The sequence below is a fragment of the Perna viridis genome, chromosome 14, assembly GCF_037379345.1.
Source record: "Perna viridis isolate PV_CMFRI_1.1 ecotype Kerala chromosome 14, ASM3737934v1, whole genome shotgun sequence".
Lineage (NCBI taxonomy): Eukaryota > Metazoa > Mollusca > Bivalvia > Mytilida > Mytilidae > Perna > Perna viridis.
Window position 1 is genome coordinate 18,954,571 of NC_142458.1, and position 14,426 is coordinate 18,968,996.

Genomic DNA, 14,426 nt, shown 5'->3' on the forward strand with positions numbered 1-14,426 from the left:
ATTTTAGATAAATGTTTAGTCAACACAGATTAGAAATGCATTGGAACTGACATAATGGGACTTTAGAAGATGTTTTCTTTGTAATGTTCATGTATATTTGTCATTTTTAAAGTACATGTATGTTATATACTTTCAGCTTACAGGGAAGAATGAGGAAGATGCATTTAAAAATATATGTGAATTTGCAAAAGTAAAGAGAAGTATAGAGTTATGAAACATTGTATTACTTTTAAATTACTGTGAAAGTACTTTAATTGGTGGATACCAATTTTCGTGGACTGGGGAAGAAACACAACTTTGTGGATTCTTGAATTTGTGTTTTTTAAGTTTTCAGTATACACATCAATGGGAATCTCCTATTCATTGGGAACCAAATTTCGTGGTTTTGTCTACCAACAAAAACCAAGAAAATTGGTACCCCATGAACTATAAGTTTTTCACAATACCAATCTACATAATAGTATCAAATGCCTTTTTAAAAGATAATTAACTATAGTAATTCTGTCAATCTAAGAATTATAGGATCAAAAGACTACGTACTTTTATTTTAATATTTTATCATGAATGATTTAGTTTATTGAAATTCAACAATGATTACATATAGCTTTAATTTGTGACAGGGAGAAAATTTATTTGTTGTATTGTAGTAGGCATTTGCTATACAAGCGACCACCAATAACTGCAACATTCTTGAATTCTCATTGCAGCCCCAGCTGTTCTAGTTACATGTTACTCCAAAATTAAACATCATGTTCCAAGTTTAGAAACAGTGCATAATGATTTAGAATATTAAGTGAAAGCTATTTTTATTTTCAGGAAAAAGGTTTTGGTGGTCATATGGTAAGCTCTAAACTCACTGATTGGTTGATTTCCAGACAGAGATATTGGGGAACTCCAATTCCCATGATTCATTGTCCAACATGTAAGGTAAGTAGTTACCTGGGTAATATTTGCAATTTTAGAGAAGTATCATTAGTGATCAAAATGTAACAGCATGAAGTTTTGAAAAAGATATTTTACTTGGAAAATCAGGTAAATGAGCTGTAAAAAAATTATCATTGTTTATTACACTTTGGATTAAACTAAGCCTGAACATCTATAGCTTTTAATGGTGCAAGGTAGATTTATACCAATTTTTTACTGAAATTTTTTAAGATAATTGGTAAACTGATATATACTGAATTTTTACTGTACTTATTGAAGGTAATTGGTATGAAATAACTTAACGAACAAGTCCCTTATACAGGTAAAACACATGTTCACAGGTGTCTGAATATTCAATAATTGATACATGTCAATTCAATTTTTTATTACCAGTTAGGGTGTCTTTCAGATGAAAGTGTAATCAAGGGAACCAAGGTTATAGTGGCAATCAAAAGAATGTAATCCAGGGACAAAGACCTGACATGGAAAACAAACATACACAACAAAGAACATACAGTAACTAAAATCATACATACAAAGTAACAAAAGCAAATGAGCAACTCAGACTCCACTAAAAACTGGGAGCATGGACCAGGTGCACCAGTAGGGTAAATCACTGGAAGCATGAACCAGGTGCACTGGTAGGGTTAAGCGTCTGGGAGCATGGACCAGGTGCACCGGTAGGGTAAACCACTGGGAGCATGGACCTGGTGCACCGGTAGGGCAATCATAAACTGACCAAAGCAGAAGAAAAAAACAAGCTACTTTATGGTGTCTGAAATGACACAAGACCCATGCAGCCCTTTTCACAAAAAGTTGTAAGAGTAAAATTAGTCGTAAATTGTGACGTCACAATACTTAACTCTATTATGACATCCTAACTTACAACTAATTTTACACTTACAATTTTTTGTGGAAAGGACCGCTGTATTTTTGCTCAATTTGTGCCAGTGACTGACTTCATGATCCTTGTTGCTTTCTATTAAAGCATACGCAGTATTATGATTCATCATGAAAATGAAGATCATTTCCTAGGATTGGGATTAAAGTTGATGTAATTGTCAAACTGTTTTCTGTTCTGTACATGTAGATAGTTCCTGTACCCTTCAAAGATTTACCAGTGAAGTTACCAAAGTTAGATGGTCTATCAAGGAAAGGATTATCTCCCCTTAAACAAGCTACTGACTGGATCAGTGTAAAGTGTCCAAAGTAAGAATTTCCTAATTTAAGGCATTATGATGCTGATAGCTTTTATGTATGCTTTAGTTGCTTTCCATCTTTGCACCAATTTACAAAGTCTGCTTCAAATGTATGATTTATTTCCTCAGATAAATTCATGCAAAATGGACCATTCTAGGATTTCACTTTCCCATCATCTGAGACAAGTGCAGTTTTGGTGTGGAAAAATTGTTTACTATGCTCCATTTTTCCTTTTGCAAGTACAAAACTTAAATTTCAAAGGAATTTTATGTTTGAAAACCATATTTTAGCAGTGGGAAAATTAATGATCATTTAGAGTTTTCCCATTGAAATTTAGAATTGAAAAAAACAAGAACACTGAAAATGGTCTGCGTTAAATTAATAAACTTATTTCAGTTAAATTTTGTATAATTAACTCTGTGGATAGACAAAGTTCATGTGCAAAATATTTCAAAATATATTAATTTTGTCATGTTAAAAAAGTAAACTTCAATTTTAATCTCTTGTGTAAAAAATTGTCATTTTGATTTCACCTGAAGTGATAATGTCAAAACCCCTGGTATAATTAATGGCATTTTTCACCTTATAAATCAAAACGTATGCTTTCTATTATGGTAATAAAACCGAAAACAAACCAGGATATTTATTGCATATAATTGAACACAAACCAGTTGCTGTTTTGGGAGTACTGTAGTAGTTGTCTATTTAAGCAATTTTTGAATGATATTTACATGTACATTTACCACAGGTGTGGAAGTAATGCTACCAGAGAAACAGATACTATGGATACTTTTGTTGATTCTTCATGGTACTTCCTTAGATACCTGGACCCTAGCAACAGTCGTCTGCCATTTGATAAAGACAAAGCAGACAAATTAATGCCTGTAGATCTCTATATTGGAGGGAAAGAACATGGTATGTTATATTGATGTCATTGTTCTCACTAGAATTTGAAAAAATAGGGCATATGAGGACAATTAAGTATTTTCTGTGTTATACATACCACAGACCCTTGAATTTGTCGAATTGTTGTATAACATCTAGTATATACCTGTATGACACTTGAATGAAAAAAGAAGTTAAGTCATAAAAAAAATGCCTAGATTCTCAGGCCACCTTTAAAAAAATTGATGCAGGAGGGAGGCTTTTTTTTTTTATCAGAAGCAAGTTTTCTTTTTTTTGGAGAAAATTCTGTCACAAGACATACTTTCGTTTTTAATGATCAATGTAAAATAACAGCCTCATTTACATCATAATTTTTACCTATCTGTCGAACGGGCAGACAAATCTGTTAACTAATTTAACTAATTAAAATTCGAATCTGGCGTGGATTTGAAATTTTCGGATTTTTCCAAAATAAAATTGTAGATGCGGGATGGTTTTTATGCATGCGGCGGTGCATGAGAATCTAAGATATCCTTTTGTTAGCCTTATTTACAATATTTATTTCATAAAGAAATGACATGGGTGACACTTTATATCAAAATTTCAGCAGGGCTTTTTAAAATCTAAAAGAGGGGCATAGTGGTGCTGTAAGGGACTCAGTATTTGAGAGGCACATGGCACTCCTCTTTTTTATCAAGTGAAGACACAGCACAAAATCTGTTTAACTTGAGATTTTTTTTTCAATAAATTATTATTTTTTTATATATTTTAAATCAAGTAAATGAAATGTGAAGGTAAAAACAGAGTGCCATACATTTTAAATAAAAAGATTATAAACTTCCTAATTGAAGGAAGAAATCTATAAAATTCGAACTGAATGCTTTTTTTTTTTTAAAAAGGTGGAATTCTCAGGGAAAAGCCATATGTCTGTCAGTTTTGTTATGTAAGATCCTGTTGTCATAGTGATATGAACTTTCACTTTATAGAAAGTTTTATTATGTATTATTAAAAAGTGGGAGCATGGACCAGGTGCACCAGTAGGGTAAGCGTCCTCTGCTTTTTTAGAAACACCCGCCGAGTTGCTCATAAAAAGTCAAGTCCGGGATAGACAAACAAGGAAAGGAAAACTATGACCCGTTGAATACATCAGTTTTCATGGTGCTGATGGATACACCATAACGATCCACGAGTTCATGAAAAAAGCTGTATCTTTATGTTTATGATAAAATTATAACATACTCCTTAAGTTCTTTTTAATTTGATTGCAGCTACACTTCATCTGTACTTTGCCAGATTTTTTAACCACTTCCTGTGTGATACTGGTTACTTGTCACACAGGGAACCATTCACAAACCTACTGGTACAAGGTATGGTTATGGGGCAGAGCTATAGAGTCAAGGAGACAGGACAGTATCTTAGACCTGATGAAGTCAACTTTACAGGTAACAATCTCAAATCTATTGGGTGGGTTTAAATAGGAATCAACCTGTCTGTCTTTCCTTTCATCTTTTGACATATCTTGTAAATGCAACTCCTGCTTTACCACTTAAGGGATTTTGATGAAATTTGATTGGTAAGACAAGCATTATATGTAGATGTGAGTGAAATAAAATGCCTTCAAAGTGAGATAATCCAACTTACGGATGTACCATAAACTACCATTGGAAATGGGAGTATATATTACATACTAACAAATTCCAAACAGGGATGTATAGTCTTTTATCCATTGAATACAAACTTGCATGCTCAATATAGATAAGACTTCATTTTAATACATGGATGTAAAATTGGGAGACATTCATATGATTGAATCGCCCTAGACATTTATTTTTTACTCTAGCAATGGTTTAATGTCTCAAATCTAAATCCTATTAGTCATTGATAGGAGACTGTAAAATAGAGTAAATTTGTTCAAGTAAAAGGGAAAATTGGTATGTACACACACACATGCAGATATATATATATATATAACCTTTTTCAGACCCCAAAGAACCAGTAGAGAAAGCCACTGGGAAACCACTGATAGTAGATTGGGAGAAGATGAGTAAATCCAAATATAATGGAGTTGACCCACAGGTAACATTAACTTAAAAAAAAACATAATAGAGTTGATTCAGAGGTAACTTTCTCTTCAAACCATAATGTAATGGAGTTGATCCACAGTAACATCCTCTTCAAACTAAAATGTAATGGAGTTGATCCACAGGTAACATCCTCTTCAAACCATAATGTAATGGAGTTGATCCACAGTAACATCCTCTTCAAACCAAAATGTCAATGAGTTGATCCACAGGTAACATCCTCTTCAAACCAAAATGTAATGGAGTTGATTCACAGGTAACATTCTCTTCAAACCAAAATGTAATAGAGTTTGATTCAGAGGTAACTTTCTCTTCAAACCAAAATGTAATGCAGTGCAGTCACAGGTAACTTTTTAGTGTATCAAAATACGATCCAAAGTAACCTTAATTACCTTTTATTCTGACTAACTCAAATATATAATGGATGGCTTACAGGTAACTATCTGAGTAAACCCAAATAAATAAGTTGCCTGCTAACATTCATTACCCTAATGTATTGGTAAAGGTAGGCTTTTTTGTCCTAATATTACTCTTAATGTAAGTTACAGCAAGTAATATAGTAAACTCCGAGGAATAGAGTTGATCTTCTCTTGATTGAATCACCTTTACCTGATGAAATATTTCAGGTTGTTAGCTAGACAATTATCACAGAGATTTAAACTTGCTATCCTTTCAGATATATTTTAATCTATTTGATAGAAAGTTTTTTTCTTGATATTTGAATATTTGTCAATTGTCCAGTTAACTACCTTAAGATGTTCATAAGGTGATTGTCATTAAATCATGTGAAGTCCAACTCTATTTTCTGAAGCCAACTATGATACTCTCTGTAAATTATTACTTCAAATATGTGTAGGTAACCATATACTTAAATGGTCTAAGTAAACTGCACATCCAATAAATTTACTGCCCTTGAGAAGTGATATTGCCTCCAATGTGTTAATGCCCTCGCCTATGGCTCAAGGTATTATCAACATTTCAGGCAATATCACTGTCTCTTGGCCAGTCGATCTATCACTATAATGTCCTCTACATAAGCAACTATACTATGAATAAATGTAAATTTCTATCTATTTATAGGAGATTATAGATGAGTATGGAGTATCAGCCACTAGGATGACCATTGTGTATAATGTAGCGCCCAAGTCTGATAGGAGGTGGTCTGATAAAGGTTAGAATTCACAATTATGGTTAAAAATATTCTGTAAACATGAGCAATAATTTAATCTTTGCATATCTGGATGGTACTCTGAATGTTTGAAATCTATGGTTACAGATATGGATTATGTACCAAGGGATAATAAATTAACTGTTTCCTAAATGAACAGATAACAAATGTTGCATTATACTGTACCATAGCAATGGCTTTATAATCAAGAAATGAATAGCGCAACCTTGAATAGAGATGCCAATGCGACCATATATGGCTGCCATTTTGTTTTCTGGTAAAGAAGTTGACGTAGTATTTACGTTACCAAAATCATTCTATTTCGGAGGTTACATTAGCTATGACCTTTTTTTATTAATAAATATTTAATAAAATACTTGTTGTAGTGAATATAAGTCTTGTTGTTTATAGTTCTCGGAACGGGGATAAATTATCGTCATTTTTGTAACGGTACCAATACGGATTTAACGTCGCGCGGCACGTTTTTTCAGCGGAGTATATGTTTTTCAAACTTAAAAATAAATATGTTCCTGACGTCATATTGAAATAAAAATAACACCCAATGAGAGCTTAGGATTTAAATATCTTTAGAATGGAAGTCGTTTTCGATACACTTCCCAAATCGACCTTGAAATTTTATTTTCAATACTTCGAAGAGAAAAAACTAAGGTAAATATACGGAGTACGGCTTAACGACATGCATATTCAAATTCTTCAAGTTTTTTTCTTTAAATTTAATTGTCTTTGCTCTCAATTTGTAATCAGGAACATATTTATTTTAAGCGTTGGAACAGGCGGCTATAGAAGGTTCGAGACACTTTTACCGTCATGGCTGACCCTGACCTAATGGAATCCGTTATCGATTCGCACTGTGCTTGTAAGTAAATTTGGAGTTTCTACGTCAATGATAATTTATTATTTAAAGAAAAATGGGATTTAAAATCTCTATTTTTCTCTTCTGCTACGAATATGATTGATTTACTACCGAATACGACATTTAGGAAAAGGGGGGTGCTTGTTTACTTTTCTCCAACATTATTAATGCTCTTTAAATATTCAAGCAGTATTAAGTAAATGTTTAGCATTTTGATAGGGAATGAAATTTTGTCCTTAGTTGTTACTTGTACATTTTAGTGCATGTACATGTATTTATTTTTTTCAACTACTATATTCTGAACAGTCTATGGTGTTTTGATATATTATTATATAATTCAATTTGCTGGCTATGGTTAATGAATATTGTGAGTTATACTAATTGTTATTGATCTGTAATTATTTTTTTAGCCACTGTTGAGTCAAGAACTACATGTATTACACTTGGAGTATTGTTAAAGGATGTATCAACAAGTACTCAATTGGACAATATTACTAATGAGTATTTGTTGACAAATGGGATCACCAGGGGGAGATATATCAACTACTGACAGACAGAAACTATTCTGGTTAGTTCTTTAGTCAATCTTTTTATTGATAAGATTAATTTGAAAATAAAATGTACAGACGGCTATAATCTGGATAGTCATTTTAGAATTATTGAGCAATATTGAATTTGAGAGCAGTTTGTAAATTTTACTTTTTAAATTAGCTTTTTAATAATAATTCATTAAAGTTTAAGTAGAATTGTATTTTTGACAACATCTTTGACTACTAATTGAATCTTTTTGCTTGTTGAGCCTGGTTCTTAGTGGTCCCTTCTTGTTTCTTTCAGTTAACTGATGTCAATTCTTAATTCCTTTATGATGCTAATGAGTTCACAAGACAATTTTGAATCTTCAAATGTGGATTGCTACCTGCTGCTGGACATCAGATTCATTTTTGTAACATTGTCGCTGGCCGACCTGAAGTGAAAGCACATGTTATGGAGGACATGCATATTTCATGTAGATGAGGATACACAAATAAATATTGCCAAGAGTTAGGGTGTAATTACATGCTGAATGGTATATATTGTAACACTAATACTAATTTCACAGTTTTGTAATGTTTTAGTTTCAGGTTGATGTTGCTGGTCAATGTCTAACCTTAAGAAAAATGTCTTCAAATGGCCCAACAAAGATGACATTAGTGTTGTTGAAATTTTTTTATTCAGATTTTGAGATCAACCCCAAGGACACCAGTGGTAGAACCTGGTTTTTAATACAGTTTGAATCTATTTGTTCTGAATATAAAAAGTATTATGATGAATATTTTTCCTAGGTCTTTGTGTATGACATGTACACTTATTGAAGACAATTAATATCTGTTATACTTTCAGTAGTACAATGATTTTACCAATTTTTTTCTATTTATAGCATCTAGTACATATACTAAATTAATGATCTTTTATTGTAGAGAATCCTTGGACTTTCCATATAGATGTACTTGCTGTTTTTATAGGAAAATCATAAGTTATGTTATAGGGAAATTGACCTCATGCATCATATCTGCTATCATAAAATGCATGTATTATTCTTAATTAAAACACCTAAAAAAAATTAGATATTTTTTATGTCTTGACATAACTGTTTTAGTGGTTTTATCAGATTAATATTTTGAAAATTAAATATCTTTTCTATTAAAATATCACACCATTTAAAAAACATACGGTCCGTTTCACTGCAAAAGTACTGCATTGACTCAATTTTTTATCTTGTCATGTTGTATTTACATTCTTACATGTGCACACTGATTTTTCTTGTAATTATTTCTTGCAATTACAACAGATATTCTTACTAACTGATATTTAAATAGATTTTTATATTTCTTTTTCATTAGATTTGGTTTGTCTTGACTCACTGTATGATCATGATGGCAGTTATATTTAAATATTGTCTTGATCAAGAAAAACAATAAATGAAGTAAAATCAATATTTCGCTCTGCTTATTACTGCCTGAAGATGTAAAAACTTCACATACACACAAAAGAGCACCACTTACATTGCACAAATACAGTCGCTTACCGAAATAACATATGTGATTGTAGTGTAAAGCTATTATGGCAGAATCATGATATTTTGATTTAACAACTATTTTAGATCAATTCAGTCAGTAACCTTATAAAACTTGGTCAATTTTACATGAAAGCATCTGAAGCATTGGATAAAACAAGAAGTAAACATTAAAAAAAATAACCAGTTTGAAACTTACAATTTAAAAGTTCCTCACTTATCTTAGGATTTTTATAGTGTCTGTTATAAAAATCCTTGATTTATCAAATCTATACATGTACATGTACTTTTACAACATTCAATTTAAAGTTAAACATGTAGTTTTAGAAAGAAAGATAAGAATGAGACGATTAAAATGATACCAAGATTGTAAAAATTGGTTGATTTTTAAGAAAGTTATTGATGAAAATAAACTTTTTGGTTGCGAAATGGGTATCAACGAGAGCAGCGGCCATTTTTGTTCAAAATGGCTGCCTTTCCTTTCGTCTCTCATGTAATATACTACAGAACACAAATAAATAATGTCATAATACAGGAAATAACAAAACATGAAAGGACTAGCTTAAAAAATCTGGACTAAGTGAAAGAAACCAACTGTTGTCATAATTTGGCAGCCATCTTGATTTGAAATGGCTGCCATTTCTCCATGACGACACTCAAAACCAAATAAAAATTTTGCTTACGCTATAATGACAATGCATGCCAATTTTCTTGATCATATCTTTACTACTTTTAAAGATATGATACATTAAGTGATATGGGTTATTAGTCTTATACTGATGCACTACAGATACTATAATGCCATTTTGCCATTACAGGCTGAAATGGTAGAAGTGGGATATAAAGTAGTTGATCAATCCGAAATTTTATGTTTGGATTGATAATTAACACTTCTGTCTTGAAGAATTCTTGTAGTTCTCTTATGAATTAAGTCAAGAAACAAGTTTGTAGTAAGCATTTTTATTTTTTGGCAGGGGAAAAATGGTCATGGAGGCTGTTTTGACCCCGTCAAAACAGACTTGCCGTAGTACTTGGCTTGGTTATATTCCTAAAAGAGGAAAGGCTGGATCATAATACATAGTAATTTCAATAAAAAGACTCCATTCTTTGAGAAAATAAAGGTTGAATGATGTCATTTCAATAATGGCTTCAGTATTTGCCTTCAAAAAATGGCATAAAGTCATTTTCTGATTTCATTGCGAGTAGAAAAAAGGAGGGATGATTTTGGGACTTTAAAAATGTCATAACTTGGCAACCCCTTGTCCAATTTCAGTAAATGAGGGCTCAAAATGCTGGTCTAAAGAAGTTCTATCTATTAAACATAATATAATCACCACATTCCTTAAAAATAGAGATACATGGACTCTCTACCTTGAATCATTTACGCAATATTGGGTTTTACCATTGTTCAAGGATAAAATCTGTGTACATCTAAACCTTGATAAGCCAATGAGTTTCAGAGGAAAAAGAATGATGGAATATAAGTATGGCACTATTACTCTTGTCAGTAGTAATTTAGTTTCAAAAGACTAACCTAGATGTATTTTTGTATTTCTTTGTCACATAGAGGAGAATTGCATATACTGATTTTCAGTCCTGCTATTGAGGCCTTAAACACTTTGAAAGTTGAAATCTTTTGTATACTCAATATTACTGAGTAGCATGTACACAAACAGGACACAGTCATAATATTATGTCTGTGTTGGATAGATTATGTGGAGATAATGTCATGTTTAAAGCCAAAACTACTCAGTTGATCAAATGTTCAGGCCCCAGCACCACAAAACTTGAAAAATTAATTGTCTGCGAAAATTCTGAACTTTTTGTGATGTCATCAATTTCAAAGAATTTCATTGGAGTTACCATGGAAGTTCCAAGTATTCTCCAACTTATTCATTATTTTTCAACTTTTGTGGTGCAATTGCTTGGTCCTGACATGCTTGAAAATTTATGATTCAAAATTTAACAACACATCTTGTTATAAATAATGCTAAATGCCACATATTTACTGCATTTGAATATGTACACTTTGTTAAATTTACAGAGGTGAGAGGAGTTTTACATTGGAAGGGTAGAATATGGAATCTGGTTACACAGGTTTTGGAGAACTATGGACAGACAGACAGTGGAGATCATGATATAGAGGAATGGAATAGAAAAATTGCTGAAGTGAGAAACATGCACTTAGCTGAGGTAAGAAAACCTTGATACTATAGTTATGATTTTTACTTGCATAAATAAGTTTTCACCTGATGATCACAATCAATAAAAATGATTCCATGTGACATTTTTTGAAAAATAATAAAGACATCAAATGACTTAAAAGTAACCTTGTTGATATCCTTCAGTCAATAGATTGTGTTACTTTGAACATGTGCATAAAATTTATGTTAATTTCCCCCACCCCTTATAGGATTTATGTTAATTCCCCCCACCCATTGTACAATTTATGTAAATTTCCCCCTCCCATTGTAGGATTTATGTAAATTTCTCCCACAGCTTGTAGGATTTATGTAGATTTCCCCCACCCCTTGTAGGATTTATGTTAATTTCCCCCACCCTTCACAGGATTTATATTATTTCCCCCACTCCTTGCAGGATTTATATAAATTTTTCCCACCCCTTGTAGGATTTATTTTAATTTCCTCCACCACTCTTTAGGATTTTTGTTAATTTCCCCAGCCCTTCATAGGTTTTATGTTTATTTTCCCCTCCCCTCATGGAATTTATGTTAATTTTCACACCCTTTGTAGGATTTATATAAATTTCTTACACCCCTCATAGGATTTATGTACCTGGTAAATTGTCCCTACCCTTTGTAGGACATATGTAAATTTCTGCAACCCCTCATGGCATTTATGGTACTTTCTCCCACCCTTTGAAGGATTTATCTAAATTTTGCCCACTGGTCATAGGATTCCCCTCATAGGATGTATGTAAATTTCCCCCATCCCTGGTATGATTTATGTTAGTTTCCTCCTCACCTCATAGGAAATTAATGAAGATAATACCACATCATTGGCAATTGAATTTGTTTAATTAAACAATTTTCCTTTAGTACTGAGTAATTTCTTTATGATACATTTTTTTTCAGATTAACTTGCACTTTGATACAACATTCATGATAAGTGTTGCTATCACAGCCCTGCAACAGTTGACAGAGTATCTCAGGGTAAGTCTTGTCCTGTTCAAAACTATTACTGCCATGACAGGGCACTATATGTCACATTCATACCAAGTGTGTGATCATATTCCTGTTCGTAGCTATTACTGGCATGTGACAGGGCACCATATGTCACATTCAAACTAAGTGGGTGATCATATTGTTTTGTTCTTATTCTTCTTTTTTCCATCCCAACTTTTTCTACAAATGATCTTAGAAACTGCTTGAAATGAAACAAAACCATAATTAGGCACTTCATGTCATTGTGCAACATCATTTTAAAAAATCCAGAATGGCTAATAAAAGACAAAACAATAATAGGAAAAAAATTGTAGAGCCTTTGTATTAGGTTTTAAAACGGCCATTTAACCACAAGGGCTTCCAATCGGTCATATTGAAAGTAAAAAAATAGGTACCATCTTAATATGACAGCTTTATTTTTGGACTCCATGTGACAGTGGGAATGTATTAGGAGTATCTGTGGTGGTGTCCAACACAAAAGTACCAGTACTAGTTTTTCGTGATTTGAGTAAACTTGCCAGTTATTGTATTTAATAGAATCCATTCTTGTTCCTTTTTTACTGACTATGAAAGTGGGGCTTCCTTTGGCTCAAAATAACTTGAAACAAATTTCAGAGTATCCCAGTTGAGGTAGCTGTTAACAGTGAGGCCTACATAAAGACATTAGCAGATGTAATAATTATGTTATCTCCGATGAGTCCATCTTTCTCCAGGGAATTATGGGAAGGTCTACGAAGTAAAGTAACTCTCTGTCCAGTCTGTGATATGGTAAGTATATGAAATATCTTGATAATGAATTAGTTCAGACAGTTATGATAATTAAGCACCTATCAAGGTAAAATTCAGACACTTCCAATGTTAAAGGTGATACAAGATGCAGAAAAATCTACAGTACAAATGATTTTTTCGTTCTACTGAACCAAAGTCCTGTCTGTATAAAGGTCTGTATTTTTTGAAAAAATCATATGTTTATCTCCCCCTTAAATCAATCAAATATAGAACCCTTACTTTTGGTGGGTGCCTTTTTCATATACAATATTATAGTATTATTTCGTAAGGTTTTCCATATTGGCTTAATATTGGTCCGAGACTAGCCATATTGGAATGAGGCGTAGCCGAAGTCCAATATTTCTAGCCAAGGATCAATAACTAAGCCAATATGGAAAACCTGAAGCAAGTATACCTTTCTTGACAAATTAGTCTAATACGCTAGGCAGTATGGATTTTAACCAGTCCAATATGGAATTTAGCCATATATACTAAGTCCGTATTGGATGGCTACATCCCGTATTGGCACACTTTTGTATTTTGTATTGTATTGGCAGTTTTGATCATATTAAGGCCTATATTAGAAAGTCAATAAATATGTATATAACTTTCTGTATAAAATTTCTTGCATATGTACAACTTCCTAATGACAAAATAAAACTGGTCATATGGTCTGTTCCTGTTGCTGAATGGACTGAAACTGCATGGCATTCTGGGATAGCTATTTTTACCATGCTCCCAGTTTTTAGTGGAGTCCGAGTTGCTCATTTACTTTTGTTACTTTGTATGTATGATTTTAGTTACTTTATGTTCTTTGATATTTATGTCTTTTTTCCATGTCTGGTCTTTGTCCCTGGATTACATTCTTTTGATTGCCGCTATAACCTTAGTTCCCTTGATTACTCTTTCATCATAGTTCTTATTGGACAAGACATATTTTATGAATGCCTTGCAATAGTACAACTTTGTTTATTATGATGAGAGTGAAATATCTGAATTTGTCCATTAGAAATTTAAAAAAAGTGATATTGGTCCAGTTTTGATATTAATTAAGAGTGTTTCTAACTTGGTAGAATCCCAAACTACATGTAACTTTGACAAGATTTATATTTCTCACTAAAAAGACATGCATATTCCTTTTTTTAGTAATGTGAGATTTCCTTATCTAATCCAAGGATGAGATAAAACATGTGATGTTTGTGATGTCAAAATAATTTGTTTTATGACATCTTGTAAATTCAAGGAATTCCAGCAATCAGAGCATTCTAAATTGGAGTACTAATTAATTA

The 14,426-nt window shown here is 32.4% G+C and overlaps 1 protein-coding gene and 1 long non-coding RNA gene across 2 annotated transcripts in view; both read left to right on the forward strand.

Moving 5' to 3' along the window:
• The window catches only part of LOC148598507 (putative leucine--tRNA ligase, mitochondrial), a 31,573-nt gene that overhangs the window by 15,411 nt on the left and 1,736 nt on the right, over positions 1 to 14,426 (forward strand). Inside the window, exons 13-22 of the mRNA XM_088560864.1 lie at positions 137 to 190; positions 817 to 927; positions 2,015 to 2,133; positions 2,873 to 3,039; positions 4,278 to 4,451; positions 4,991 to 5,085; positions 6,171 to 6,261; positions 11,230 to 11,378; positions 12,280 to 12,357; positions 12,985 to 13,137. Coding sequence (XP_088416990.1) covers positions 137 to 190; positions 817 to 927; positions 2,015 to 2,133; positions 2,873 to 3,039; positions 4,278 to 4,451; positions 4,991 to 5,085; positions 6,171 to 6,261; positions 11,230 to 11,378; positions 12,280 to 12,357; positions 12,985 to 13,137 — 1,191 coding nt within the window. The remainder of the gene's footprint in view (positions 1 to 136; positions 191 to 816; positions 928 to 2,014; positions 2,134 to 2,872; positions 3,040 to 4,277; positions 4,452 to 4,990; positions 5,086 to 6,170; positions 6,262 to 11,229; positions 11,379 to 12,279; positions 12,358 to 12,984; positions 13,138 to 14,426) is intronic.
• Positions 6,955 to 9,105, forward strand: LOC148598508 (uncharacterized). Its single transcript, XR_015918420.1, has 3 exons — positions 6,955 to 7,135; positions 7,543 to 7,700; positions 7,967 to 9,105. It is a non-coding gene; the product is annotated as an uncharacterized LOC148598508 (long non-coding RNA).